The sequence below is a fragment of the Eurypyga helias genome, unplaced genomic scaffold (genome assembly GCF_000690775.1).
Source record: "Eurypyga helias isolate BGI_N326 unplaced genomic scaffold, ASM69077v1 scaffold34066, whole genome shotgun sequence".
Classification (NCBI taxonomy): Eukaryota; Metazoa; Chordata; class Aves; order Eurypygiformes; family Eurypygidae; genus Eurypyga; species Eurypyga helias.
This window is the reverse complement of record NW_010259094.1, coordinates 14,748-29,950: the sequence shown is the minus strand read 5'-3', so window position 1 is coordinate 29,950 and position 15,203 is coordinate 14,748. Positions and strand designations below refer to the sequence as shown.

At 39.1% G+C, this 15,203-nt stretch overlaps 1 protein-coding gene across 1 annotated transcript in view; it reads right to left on the bottom strand.

Annotated features, from left to right (window-relative positions):
• Positions 1 to 11,677, bottom strand: part of LOC104503863 (PDZ and LIM domain protein 5-like) — a gene marked incomplete at its 3' end in the record, with an annotated part of 43,599 nt that extends 31,922 nt beyond the window's left edge. Inside the window, exons 1-5 of the mRNA XM_010154578.1 lie at positions 11,625 to 11,677; positions 9,920 to 9,962; positions 8,132 to 8,556; positions 2,970 to 3,142; positions 1,543 to 1,579 (exon numbers count right to left, since the gene is read on the bottom strand). Of these exons, the coding sequence (XP_010152880.1) occupies positions 1,543 to 1,579; positions 2,970 to 3,142; positions 8,132 to 8,556; positions 9,920 to 9,962; positions 11,625 to 11,677 (731 nt within the window). The remainder of the gene's footprint in view (positions 1 to 1,542; positions 1,580 to 2,969; positions 3,143 to 8,131; positions 8,557 to 9,919; positions 9,963 to 11,624) is intronic.
• Positions 11,678 to 15,203: the final 3,526 nt, after the last annotated feature.

Genomic DNA, 15,203 nt, shown 5'->3' with positions numbered 1-15,203 from the left:
GCTTTTATAAACACAAGACAGACTACAAGCTTCACTCTGAAATAAATAAATACTAATGTCTTATCTCGTTCTTGTTAGAGGATGTGTTGAAGCTCTTACAGGTACGCAGCAACACAGTGATGAATTTTTTCCAAGTTTTCCAGAATATGAACATATTACTAGGTTAAGCAGCAGAATCTCTATATAAAGCTTTCACTTCAATTTGAAACATTGCAGTTTTTTCAGTTTATTTTTTATTTGCTTAAAAGCAGTCTCTTGTTGCTCTACTTCATAAAACATTTACAACCCCTCTAAAATTGACCTGCTGAAAATCTAGTGAAATCTAAGGTAGTTGTCCTGGTAAATTCAACATTTGAACATAAGTGCATACAGTCCCTCTTCATCATCTTCCCCCAGCCCCCAAAATCAAAGTAATACAATTTCTTAGTCTTGCATTCATAGTTTTCTGCTTTCTAACAACCTACAGTAACTCAAACTCAGCAATGCAAATGACTCCTTTAAGGAAAAAAAGAAAAGAACTGCAACAGCCATCTCCTCCCCCACACTGGGAGATTCAGTCACCCAAGTTGTTTTGTTTAAAATATGTATTTTGTCAACCAGCAATTAGCACAAAAACATTTTCATCTCATTTTTTACACATCAGTAGGAAAGTGTTAGAAAAGTATAGAAAAGGCTAGAATTTCTCTTGCAGTAAGGCTAGTGAAGTAAGTTTTCTATTGGTTTTGGGTTTGTTTGTTTGGGGTTTTTTGGTTTTTCTTTTTTTTCCAAGCAGATGGAAAAGAAAGGAAGGAAGTGTTTGTATTTTGCTTTTGCAACTTGGGTAAAATCACTGGACATTAAGAACACGTGCTGAGACTTCATGGTGCCAGTCACGTAATTTTGTATATTTGGGGCTAAAGACGTGGATGGGAACCTTTTCCCTGTGGAAAGAAGTGATAGAAGAAAAATAAGAATGAAAGAAAGAAAGTTTGTCTTAAGCAGTTTCACAAGCCAGCATGCAATTTCCATGCACTATATCTGCCCATTGCCTTCCTCTTTGTTAAAAGTTCGGATCCAGAGTTAGGAAAAGTCTATAGAAAAATTCCCACTGACTTCAAGAACCATTAGATTTAGCCACTGGTTGGTTTCCATTTTGAACACTTATCCCAAAGCAAGGAGACAGCTGACCCTCGTTTGCAGTCCAGAAGCGTAACACTTTCCAGCTATGCCTTGCAATCCGATGCATGCTCACAAATGAAAAAATCCTGATTAGATTTAGGAAAAGGAAGACACGTTGACAAGCTGACCTCCTACAGAAAACCTAATTAGTCCAGGTTTATGGAAAATCTCAAACTCCTGCATAAACATTAATACTGGGCTGCACCAACAAGACTTCAAAAGGTTGGTTTAGAAAAGATCTTGATTTTTACATGCTGAAGTAGAAGGCAAAAAAAGCAACATATAAAAAACCCCAGATGTCACACAAACACACCAAACACTATCCATTAAGAATTAAGACATGCAAAGTATTAAAGCAATAAAAAAAGTAAAACATCAACTCACTTAGTCTTCTTCGCAGCTTCATGTTCTGGTTCTTTCACTGTGAGAAAAGAGAAAATTTTCATTTTCCAAGGCACTAAAGGCCCTGTACCACCATACACCGAGATCTTCCCTGTGCCAATGCATTCATCACAGCAGGGAATCACAACAAGGCTCCGTTAGGACTCCTCAATTCTAAATATGCCCAACAGAAACAAAGTAGATCTGTAAACTCCAACAGCCCCTTTGCCAGCAGGATTGCTGGAAGGTGGCGCTGCTGGTCTCTGTCCTCTCCCTTGGCCCACTCTCCATATCACCATTAGCTGAGCTGCAAAGGAGAAGATGAATGGAAGTTGGGAGGCATTTCTTTTGGATGAACATCCAGTGGGTTTATATTACATGATAATCTGAACATTTGTTTGCAGCCAGTCTGTGACCCGTCAAGATGCTAGAGGACTGCACATGGGATGATATAAATTCCCAGCTCTGATTTTAAGTTTGACAAAGCTAGTTGCAGTCACTTTCTTACAGTATTTGTGAATATGATTCATTCATCAGTACTGGATGACACATTATTTGACATTCAGGTCTCATATTCTGCCCTTACAAGGACTAATGAAGAGAATCTGAAGATAAACAATGATTCATTAATGGGCTAGTACAACAGAGGACCGCAAAACAATCAAGTAACTGTCCAAGTTCAGAATATGGATCACACATGGACAATAATCCTTATTTGGGGAGAATGTTGTCATTGGCTTCTAGAGTAATTTTGCCAGATAATCGATAGTTCATTTAATGAAATTTGGGGAAGGGGTCCAATTTCCTCTCTTTATTGCAGCACTAGGTATGAATAGGAGAAGAATGAAATAATCATCCCTACATTAGCAACCTCAGTCTGAACATGACAGAGCTCAGATCTCCTGATGGCACTTCTGACAGCTTTTACTCAACATTACAAATCTCAGCCAATGAATTATAACTGACAGTAAAATATGAAATCGAATTTTTACCTTCAACTGAGGTGTGAAAACACCTTAATTTTTTTTGAGCATTAAATTTGAACAGGAATGTCACCATTTTGGTGATACAGGAGGTGAAAGAAATAAATACATATCTTGCCAATGTCTTGAAAACAGAAATAGAAATCTTCAGATCTTTCCAGAATGTATTAATATTCATCTCAATCAGGAATAATGTCCAGTAACATATATGTTCTAAGCTATTTAGCAATTGCAGTAGTTTTCCAAAAATATTCTCCTACTATAGTTTTCTCAAAATTTTCCTTTTAAAGAGCTTACCAAAATTCTGTCTACCGGATTTATTATCCAAAAGGGAAAATGCAAGAGATGTGACTGAATCCTTTTACTACTTCCACCTGCCCCCAGCTTTTAAAAACACCTATCTGCCCAAGGCCATTCCTTCTATTTTCTTTACATCCAATGACTCACTATGATCAGTGCCGGTGATTTGGGCAAGGATGCGGAAAGAGCGGGACTGGGTGGTGCCGGTCCGGGGATGCCAGTCTTCGGTGTCTTCAATCAGTCGCTTCTTGCTGGCATCGCTGTGGGTGGGTGTGTGGTAAAACTCTGTATAGGTATCCACGATGTGCTTCCGTGGGGGGCTGCATCAAGGAGAGAAGAGCGTACTGAGTGGAAAGCTTCAGAGGCCACCTAGGTTGGGGTAACTACGAAGACGGGCAGAATCATGACTTTTCTCAGCCTTTAAAGGCAGCTTCTGCATTTGGGTGCAGATGTGCAGCAGTGAGCCCTACAGGCACACCTGAAGACAGATTCAGTTCTCTGAACTGAATACAGCTTTATAATTACCCTAACCCAACTGAAATACTTTGCCTTATTTCACTGCTGAAACATTTGAATCAGTAAAGGACAGTATTATCAAGACATTTACATGTTTAAACTTTTACCGTTTGGGTGGGTTTTTCCTTGGAGATGACAGAGTAAGACAGCAAGATAAAGTTTTCCCAGCATAAACAGGAAAAGGAGAAAAAGAAAACAAGAAATAAAGTCAGAAAGGTGAAACAGAAGTAGAGCCAATTATTCTATTGAATTAATTTTGTGGGAAAGGGCACTGAAATCAAATTGTGATATTCCCATTCTACTGCCAAAAACACAGCACAGAACAGAAATTAAATTGGCAGCTATTTCCTTAAAGGGATGAGGTGAATTTGTTTTGGTAAAGCAGGGTAGTCTGCTTACTTTGGATCAGGTGCCCCTCGACAAGTTGTCCCCTTGGTTCACAAGGGACAAAGCACTAACTGTGTGCAAGAGCCACCCAGTACACACCATGCCTATTGCACCTGGCAAAGCCTGGGTCAGAACCAGATCGTTTGTTCTGGAGAAGGGTGTCCTTGCTCATGGCAGGGGGGTTGGAACAAGATGATCTTTAAGGTCCCTTCCAACCCAAAATATTTTGTGATTCTATGGAGCGTAACGTGAAGATACTGATGCTCAACACCCCCTTTGAAAATACAGAAAGTGGGGTGATAGTTTCATCTGGAAATTTTCCCCAGAGTAGCCTACACCCTATTATCAATCCCTGCACCAGCAGACTTGAAAGAACACAGGATTTGAAAGCTTGGCTTTCAGTAACTGATGTAAAGAACATGTAATGGCATTGATCAGTTTAGGAAAAGGGAATAGAAGATTCATACTATATGTATTACTCTTAAATCCTACATTTAAAACATACATACATTTAATACATCCCAAAGCATTAATCTTTAAGACGCTTTAAAGGTACATTTATTTTTAAACAATTTACAGGAAATTAAATGTGCAATATAAGCTCCTAACAACTCATAATAATTTTTAAAAACCCTCAAACTTTAAAAGTCACGTCTGCCACTACTTTCCCACTGTACTTTTAATGTCCAAAGTATTTCTGGTGAAGAAAGATGGAAAATATGAGTGTAAATTATTAATTATCAACAAGTAAGAATTAGGCCCACTCAGTGGAATGCATTAGTAGCTACTTAAGATTAAAATACTTAATACTTGCAAGAATGATATTAAAGGTGTACAAAATTATATCAAATGATGGAATTTATTGACACACAGTATTAGTGAAGTACGTGTATCTTGTCTCAAAGTTACTAAGAGGAAGAGGTATAGAAACAAAGTGTTATTTCCAGGATGGAGTACAAGAAGTACAGAGAAAAACAAAGCATCAAAACAGTTAATAGCAGAAATAAAAACTGAATTAAAGAAGTAATTAAAGGTGTAGAACTACACGGAAATGTGATTATTTACATGCAGCTGACTGCATTCTAGCAACTAACACAGTGAAATAAGTAGTCTTTCACATTTGTTGAAAGTGGTGCTATAAACAAAATACCTCACTGGCTTCTCTTGTGGATCCTACTGGTCCCTTTTTTAAGGCCTAAGAGTCTATAGTAATGACTTATCAAGGCAACAAGGTGGTGCCAGAGACAAAGGAAAATTCCATGAGACAGGCTCTCCCTCAGCCTTGAGGCAAGGGGAGAAAAGACAAGCCAATAACACCTCAACCATATTTATCATCCCTAATATGTACAAATCACAGTATATGGATGTTACTCTTAGTTTTGTTGTATGAATTCAGTATCCAGCTTTTCATTCCATAGTCCTCAAACTATTTTTTGCTTTTATACTATATTTCACCATTTACTAGTTGTATTACCAACACTAATTAGCCATAGGTGCACCAAGAATTTATCAATACACACGAACACCACACAAATGTTGTGGAATAAAAAGAAAAAGCTGCAAAATGGAACACAGTAAAAAGCAAGATCACATCATGTCCGATGCAGACAAAACCATTTACTACACTAAAGTTACCATGAAAAGCTGAAGCTGTTTTGCAAAATTTATACGTAAAACTCTGTAAGAGCTATAATTTTGCAAAACAAGAATACATGCTGGTTATTCCAATAGGAAAAATGACCATCATTGAACTCCAGTGCTGTTGATACTAACTTTGTCACTGTTGTTATCTGCAAGGGAAAAAAAAAAAAGTATTTCGTGTGTTAATACATTCTTTGCTTCCTGAAATACTACAGGAGTTCCCAAATCCAAGCTCTGGTAAAGCCATATACCATGTAAGTCAAGCTTACAATCAAGAGAACCTACAATGGAAAAAAATTAACCCAGCTGAACTGAGCGAAGTCTGTGGACATCTTACCTGTTCTAAGCAGCAGGCACGTTTTCATGCGAGAGTTGGCAAGAAGGTCTTGATAAGAGCATAATTGCACGCAGCCTAGTGAAGGCAAATTGCTTTCTTTCTAAGCCAAGACTAAATAAGGGAAACAAAACTTCCTTCCTCAACCTGAAGTGACAGCAAATAGTTTATATCCTGAATGTGGTTTGAGGGGAGCCAGGAGGAAGGGAGAAAATTCTGAGTACAAGGTACATGTCTGAAAAACTGCATTTGCTCAGCAGTGCTTTCTATGAAAAAGATACAGGTTGCCTTTTTTTTTTTTGAGAAAGTGAATAATGAAAATCACAGAAGCAAAACAGAATTTATTTTGGACTGATCAATTATTCAGAACATCAATGCTTCAGATATTTCATAAAAGTCATTGATTCCATTTTAAGTGGAGTGATAGTTAAGCATCATTGTAGAAATGTAACTTTTCCAGGTAAAACTAAGTAAGCAGTGAAGCAGACGGCCATTTCAGGGAGTTTTGTTCGCTTGTTTTTGTGTTTTGCCTTAGGACTGCAAGAGTCTTACAAAGCTCAAACACACTACTGTAAGAAAGTTGGCAAAATAAAGTAGATTTTTACAGCTCTAAATATTTTCAAGCTTTCCCAAGCTATATCTGCAAGGTGGGCAGCAAGACAGGGATTTCTTCACCTGCCAGCTGTGATACTCTTGAGTCAGTATTATTCATACCTTAACCATAAGGTAGGGCCTTAACAGCATTCGCCCAGTCATCCTATCTTGATTGTGCAGTGCTTCGCTTACTCCACGCCTGCAGCACTTCCTTCCACGAGGCTTAATTTTGTTGCTATTGTTGTTCTTTTTCAGTACTAATAACTGTAAGGGGTATTCAAAAGCAGCAATTTGCTAAAACAGCATTCCCTGAATGGTAAGAGACGTTTGCCAAAGCTTATTCAACAAGTCTACCAACATCGAGCAAGTCCTTGGGATTTCCCAGTTCTACCCCACTTCTTTCCAGCGTGGACTCCAGCCATCAGCTGTTTAAGAAAGGGCTGGAAGTTATCATGACAACAGCGTGACATAACATGTATATGGACTGCATTATATGAATCCACATATGGAAAATACTCGTACTGCAATATAAGGAAATAGGTACCTAAAGGAGTTTTTTTTCCCCTCCATGAGAAGCTCAACTGAAACTGCAACTTACTCTGTATTTTAGTTGACATATATGTTTACCTTTCTGTAGGGTTCTTCATATACTTTATATACAGAGAGAATATCAGAGGAGAGAGGCACTAGCCCCATTCTTTTGAGGATGGGCTACTGTAACCACAGCTTTTAGGTTTTAAGCACAGGTTTTACGTTCATAAGACTGAAGAGAAACCTACAGTTCCCCTCCTGTCCTTGTTATTACTTAATTCAATGTGCCAGGCCCAGAGGTCAAATGGCATGGCACCACACGTGCCCAGACTTCTCCTCTCCCTGTGCACAGCAACTGCTGGGAACCAGTCCCTTGTGGCACTGCCATTCCTGAGCCCTGCCCAGGAATTTCTGGGACAGACCAAGGCAGCCCTGGCCAAAAGCATGCTGCCGAAACAGGGTATCGGTGCAGGTCTGAGTGCCCAGGACTGCTGCTGGGCTCAAGTTTAATTCACTGATCCATTGTGTACTAGTCTGGATTCTACACCAGACATAGCATGAGCCTTTTATGCATCCTTCCAGTCCCTTAAATGTTAGGTCTCCAATATCCACTTTAACATAAACAAGTGTTTGGATACAAAAATTCCTCACATCTTAAATCTGTGTAGCTTTTTTAGGGTGAAGGTAACATTTAAAGTTGAGGTATTTAAAAGTATAACGCTGCAAAAATCTGCTCAACCCCACCAGCTTCCTTGAATGCATCTTAAAAGTTTCTCATGTGTTGTGCAGAGAATTAATCTGTCCCTTGGCCTCTCTTCTGAGACCTTTCTCTCCTAGTCCTGCTGGGGCCATGGTTCGTCTTCCAGAGCATCTCATTCCCAGCCATCACAGCACTCACTGACCCTTCTTGACAGACCACTCTTGCATTTTTAAATGCCTGCTGCTTTCAGTCACCAAACTGGGAGTCAAAATACACAGTGAGAGACAGACATCGAAATTAATACCAGGCTTGTTGTAAGGTCCAGAATGCATCATGACACAACCCATCGTGTAATGCATTTTGTGGTCCTGATTCAATTTATCTGTGACACATCATAAACCAGTATGTCACTCCTGAGCAAAATCACCACAAAGTCTGGTTTGGCCCTTCGAAGCATCCCTTTTAAGATGCAAGTCCTTCCTCAGAGATTCGCTTCTGAGGATTAAACGACTCCCCTCCAAGCTGTGTTTTACTCAGCCCTTAAACAAGCCCAGCTTTTTTCCTGCGAGGAAAGACCCTCACAGCAAAAAACAAAATCCCACCTACCCATTTTGCTGTTTACTCTCCCCCTGGTTTTCTCTGAATCCTCGTCGCGGCCCCTCAGCTATATCCTGGACGCCGTCGCCGGCAGTGGCGCTCGGGGCGGCATTGTGCGTGGCGGGCTGCCGTGGGACATTAACTGCAGGTTGAGCAGCGCTCGGCGCAGGCGACCGCTGCTCAGCGTTAGGCTTGGCATTAACATGCAGTCCAGGCGCAGCGAATGGGGCTGGGGCGGCAGCCACCGGTGACAGAGCCGCCACCTGGGCCGGGGTGAAGGCGGAGGATGGTGATGGGATGGAGGTGACTTTGGAGGAGGTTACGGCTCCAAACGGCCTCGGTGTCTTATTGTAAGCCATGCTGGCTGTAGGAGTGACTTTGGGTGCAGCAGCAGAGGCAATGGGCGCAGGCTTAACTAGTTCTGTAGGTTCTCCCTATGCGAGATGAAAAAACAAAACAGAAACACACAAAACCACGCCAAACGCATGCACGTTCCTCAGCAGGTATTTTTGCTGCTCTCACGGGAGATAACCCACCCAGAGCAAAACCAAGAACCACAGAAGCAAGCTTTACCGAGACTGCAGCCATGAAACATATGGGAAAAAACCCGAGCCATGCATTTCAGGAACGGGAATGATCCAAGCATGCACAATCAATATGAAATCCCATGATGCTAACTCCTCTCATCACATCCAAAACAGACACCTCATAAATCAAATTCAAGACAAACTGAAGAACCACTCTATTGCAAAACACACCAGGTAATTCATGTGGAAAAAATTAGGGTTTTTTTATGAAAATCCACATTCCACCTCTCAAACCCAATTCGAGATACGCACGTACACAAATGGCATGTGCGTGTGTATACACACACACACTGTATATATTTATCACTTAATACAGCATTTGAAAACAGAACCAGAGCCCTGGAGCTCATTTAAGAGATGCCAGTGCTTCAAGCTCAGTGAGCTTTTCCAGTTGCACTGCACTGACAAGCTCCATGGTCTTCATATACTCTTGTCAGATCAAAACACTCTAAAAGATGGGATTTTTAAAAATTTTTTTGCTGGGAGTTATGTTGTCACATGGTCGTTCCCAAACTGTGGCCTTTCAAATCACGGTCAGCAGAACAGTAACATACTGTTCATTATTTATGTCCACTGAAAAGGATTTTCAAGTACAAGCCATTTGTAAGCATTTTCAGGTTTGCGAACAGACTTCTTATCAAAAACAGGGGGTTGAAACTATTGCTTGAGAACATAACATTAGAAGAACTCAAGACCAAATAATTTCCCAGGGAACTGAAGAAAGTGAGGGGAATTTTCTCAGAACCTTTAATATTTAGATAAGCTTCTTTCAAATACAAAAGAAGATTTCAGTGCCCATTTAAAAAAAAACAAAAACACCCACATTAAAAAAAAAAACCAAAAAAACCAAAACACCAGAGAATTCCACCCACCAAACAAAACCCCTACTTTCTTTGGGACAGAGAAAAAAAATCAAGCAATATCTTTCTGAAAAAAACTTCCAGAAGATGGAAGATAATACTTACTCAAATTTTTTTGTGGATGATTATTTGCCAAGTCTCTCAAATTTTTTTAAAATTTTTTTGTGGGGGAAGCATGTAGAAATCACTCAGATTCAAATGCTGCAATGCTTTTAATGTAACACGTGAAAATCAAGCAAGTTACATTGAAAGGAAAGTTTGAATGACAGTGCTTATCAACAACAGGGTTTGACAGATGGGTAACAGTTTGTGTAACATGCTATATTTCTTGCTTGTGAGGATGAACATACCTTTGGTACATGAATAAGATCAGGTTTTGTTAGAGAAGGCACTCTGGAAAAAGAAAAACATACACATAATCATAAACCCTAGAGTTCTTTAAGCATTTCCCCCTTCCAACTCACTGCATCCACCCACAGGTATAGAAAATATTTCAGATTGTTTCCTCTAAAGGAAACAAGTAGCATCCAAGTTAAGCCTATGATGTTGTTAATACAACAAAAAGGCAAAACCAAACTGGATGAATTTATAGAGACAAGTTAATAAACTCTAGCATCTATCATCGAGTATTATTTGATTTATAAATTCATCATAACACATCACCATTTAGGAGACTTCATTTCCATTTTGTTTATTGTTTTCCACCCTTTCATAAGAAATTATGTCACATAACTCAAAAGCTCTAGTCAGACAAATTGCATTTTAACCAGCACATAAGCGTTATTCAAGCTTGAAACAAAAGTTTCCTTCATAACAACAAAAATCCTTCTGAAGGACTCAGTAAGTTAAGTAACACAGACCCTTATTGCAGAGTCTTTGGTCCTCAAAGGTAAGATTAATGTCACTTTAACTCTACAGCAGGTGGCAAAATTTTCTTCCAAACAATGGGTGCATTGAGACTACTGAAGGTTGGTGGGAAGGACAGGGAAGTACCACAAAGGGAAGAATGAAGAAGATAAAAGAATTGACAGATTTTATATCTGAAGTGGACTGGTAACATGTTACAAGTAAAGGCATCTCACTTGATTGGGTCTTGGTGTGGTTTTTGGTGGTGTTTTGGGGGGTTTTGTTTGTTTGTTTGTTTTAAGATTTGCACATACATATGTGCAAAAATTCACACACAAAAATCTAAAAAGAAATTACACCGACATTTTGTGTGCAAATATTGCTGCTGATACACTTGAGTCTTTTCTTGTTGTTTCGGTAGAAAAGTAGCTTCCCGACCCCTTTCAAAACATTTCTGGCCATATTTGGCAGCTGCTTAGAAAAGCTGACATCTTTAATGATCCAGGACCCAGCAATCATATCCTGCCTGAAATCACACAACCTCCATTTCTGACAAATCTTCTAAACAGGATTTTTGAAGAACCAAAACCAGATTCTCATTTTCCAAAATGATAATTTGCTAAAAATGAAAAAATATTTGTTTAAATGGATCAGCTAACAGAGAGTATAATTTAATTAAAACACCTCTGTTGTATAAAGCAGCTGTTCTATTTTGTATCAGAAAAACATGCAGTTTTACATTTGAATTAGACACACTTGGCCCATTGTGGTTTTGGCTGGGGTAGAGTTAATTTTCTTCATAGTATGAGACCATGATCTGGATTTGTGCTGGAAACAATGCTGATAATACAGAGATGTTCTCGTTACTGCTGAGCAGTGCTTACACAGGGACAAGGCCTTTTCCGCCTCTCACACCACACCACCAGGCTGGGGGTGCACAAGCAGTTGGGAGGGGACACAGCCGGGACACCTGACCCCAACTGACCAGAGGAATATTCCATGCCATATGACATCATGCTCAGCACGTAAAGCTGGGGAAAGAAGGAGGAAGGGCGGGATGTTCAGAGTGATAGCATTTGTCTTCCCAACTAGCCATTACACATGATAGAGCCCTGCTTTCCTGGAGGGGGCTGAACACCTGCCTGCCGATGGGAAGTGGTGAATGAATTCCTTGTTGTGCTTTGCTCGCGTGCGCAGCTTTTGCTTTACCTATCTGAACCCTCAAGTTTTCTCACTTTCACTCTTCCGACGCTCTCCTCCATCCCACCAGGGGTGGGGGGGGTTGGAGGTGAGCGAGTGGCTGTGTGGTGCTTAGTTTCTGATTAAGCATGTAACAATTTTCTTTAACTAATTACATTCTAAATGTTTTCTCCTTCCCTCAAAGTCATCTGGCACTCAGTGGTCATCAGATTCCAGCAACAGCAATCCTGCTGTAAGTTCAATAGCTAACTTGGAAAAAAAAAAAAAAGGGAGGAATCAAAAAAAGTCATGAGAAGATCATCTTCTGCACTTCAACTTCACCATTTGTGCATTGCTGCTGACACACATTACATCCACATCAACAGTAATTCTCAGAGCAGAGGGTTTTGTCCACTATGAGGCACAGATCTGTTCTCTTTCCCACAGAATGTGCTGCCTATGAGAATGACGACCTCCGGCCCTCCAAAGCACTGGGGTGCATCATTAATCACTCCTAATTGCAGAGTTGTCAGTTTGCAGCAACAAAAGCAACAAGAAGAAAAAAAAAAAAAGCAAACACATGGAAACTTTTCTTTCCTTTTTGAGACCAGAGTTAGAAGGAAACATGCATCTTGCTCCCTATCTTCACTATATGTTTTTTAAGTAACTTGAAACGTTTTTTGTATTTATTAAGTTGATATAACAGTATGAAGTAGAAAAACATTCATTATTCAAGTTAACTACCACATTTAATGCTTGAGGAAAAAACTTCTCTTTGCTAATAGTGGACCTTTAAGTTTCAGTCTCATAAAAGGAATGTAATTTTTTTTGTTTATATAAAATAATGAAACCTGAGTTGGCAGCAGATGAGATTGCTCTGCATTCGATACAGCACTGAGCAAAAGTGTTTTCGAACCACTATTTCCAAATGATTTGAAGACAAACTCTTCAAAATTAATCTTCAAAACTGTCATACAATAAGAAGAGAGAAAAAAAGGGTGAAATGGCTTGATAAAAGAACACTGGGAACCTTTCGGTTAACACTGGAGTCAGACAGCATAACATTATTTCCCTCAAACATACTTGAAACAAGGACATAAATTTGTGTGTCCCAGACATACTTCAAACAGTTTAACTTGGCCTTGTAGACTTCAGACCATAATCAAACTAAAATCTGGGATTTATCCCATATTGTATAAAGAAAATACTGACCCAGCAAGCTGAGCCACCAAGATCTGAATGTGAAAAATGCATGGTGGTTAGACAAGACAGTACAAAAGGAAGTGCACACTTCAAGCTGAAAAGCAAAACATATCCAACACATACATTCAAGAAAATATTTCCTTTGGGTCTATCTTCCTTGTGATTTTGCTAGATACTATCAAATTGCATACCAAAAAAATAATTAAGCTGCAAAATCTTGAACATTTTCTTAGCTGTTAGCACTTCACTTACCACCTAGCAATTAAACACATTAGGATTTCATGCTGGTTTGGTCACGTTGAATGTATGAATAACTAATGATAAAGGCTTTCAAAATGATATGACACACTTGGCCTTTTTCCCCCCCCCCAAAGGTTTGAAAGAGGATATTTTCTGAAGGATTTAAAACTAGCAATTCAGTATATCATTTATGCAATAATTTCAGTAAGATGCAATCAAAACAAAGACATAAAAGTTTATACTAAACACTTATTATAAACAAAGCACACAAAAGACCTTGGCAAATGGTTACAGTTTTGAGCTTCTTACAAACAACAAAACCAGAAGCAGCAACCATCGCTTACTGACAGCCTAATAACTGAAAATGAAAGTGCATGAAGTTTTTGCACAGGCTTCTCCAACCAAGCTGTTTGTTCTTTCAGAAAAAAAAAAAAAACCCAAACCAAAAAAACCTGTATTTAGCCTGTGTATACAGCTCATTTCAACCAAACATGATCAAATTTGCTTTCTAAACATACCACAAGCCGTTCCTCTCTGATGAATACTTTCATGACATTTAACGCAATTCAAAACATTCCAACTTCCAGCACAGCCTTATTAGGAAAATTAATTAGTCTGCTCTTCGCTGTAAGCAACATGCCCAGAAAAACTATTCGTTCTTCAAATTCTCCTTTTATTCGTTTCCTTTCCAAGTATTTCACCCATAAAAAAAACCAAACACAAGCAATTCAACAGAATCCTTCTATAAGTACCAATAATTAGAAAAACCCATTATTAAAGATAAAGCTACAGTATTTCATGCTTCTGCAATGACCACATTTTGATATATCATCTCCCAACTCCCATCATCAAGGAAAACACTGCAATCCCAATAATTAGCATTATGGAAGTAAATACAATGCAAAGAAGGATTTTTTGGACAAGACTCAGCAGTCCTTTGTGTATTACCATGCAACAGCGGCCCATACCCTCAGCCAATAAATCCTTAAAGCTTCATTAAACCTAAAATCCAAAAGACGCTTCGATTTGTCTCTCCTCTGAACTCCATTTAAAGCCCCACCACCCCCAGTCTTTCTGCCCCTTAGTAAAGGCACTATATTATATTCATAACTTCAATAGCAGATGCTGAACTCAATGGGAAACAAAAAGAATAACAAGAAGGTAACTGTGCTTATGAGCCCCTCTATAAACAAAGGGAGCACACAATACCAGTATTAACATAGGTATTGCGTTAACTTAGGTCTTGCATTTGGGGTTTTCCTATCTCTAACTTAAAAGATTGCTCATAATGTGAGATACAACCAGAAGCAGATGCAAAGCCTTCATTGCTGAAAATGACTCAAGGCTGGAAGATATTTCACAAAATTGTACTTGCTGTTCTGAACTGAATATTTCTAAGAGGTAGAAAAGAGGGAATTTTTTATACCCTTACAATTTTTAAAACTAACTCCCTTTTCCTAGCTGATCAATCAGGCCACAGGTTTTGGCTGCAGATGCTACATCCCTAAAAATCACTGGTCAAATCTTCCTTCCAAAAAACTGATCTTTAGTGGCCACTGTAGTCTGCAGTTCTGTTCTTTTGCTTCAGTTTCTTTCTAGAAAGCAGTCAGTTGACAGGGCAGAAAGCTAAATGCTTTTGCTCATAAATTAACCAACTCCTGAAAAAAGATGACAAACAGAAAACACTTAACATATATAACAAGCCATGACTTTCACTAGGGGTTATCTGAACAAAAACAAATGCAGATTTAATTTAGAGCACAGAAAAATGAACAACCCAAATATATTTCTTTCTTCCTTAGACCCAAGCCCTTTATCATAGACATAATTCATTCCTTACCAACCTTGCTTTGGCTCATAATCATAGAAAAGCCAAAACATTCTTAAGCTTGCTTCCTTCTACAGCTTACACACAATCATAGATAGTTGCCTTACCTACACTAATATACTATGTTTCCCACTTTTTTTTTTTTTTTTAGAAACACACACACTGTCCCAAGTTACACAAGTTGGTAAATCAGCAGTTCAGCAATCTTGCCATCACAAGCACATGCGGCCTCAAGACTGCAAACCTGCACACGTTCCAGCGCATGGGAAAGCAGAGGTAGCAAAATCATCATTATGCACTACTCAATGAGAACTGGCATCTGTTGCAGTCATTGCAAA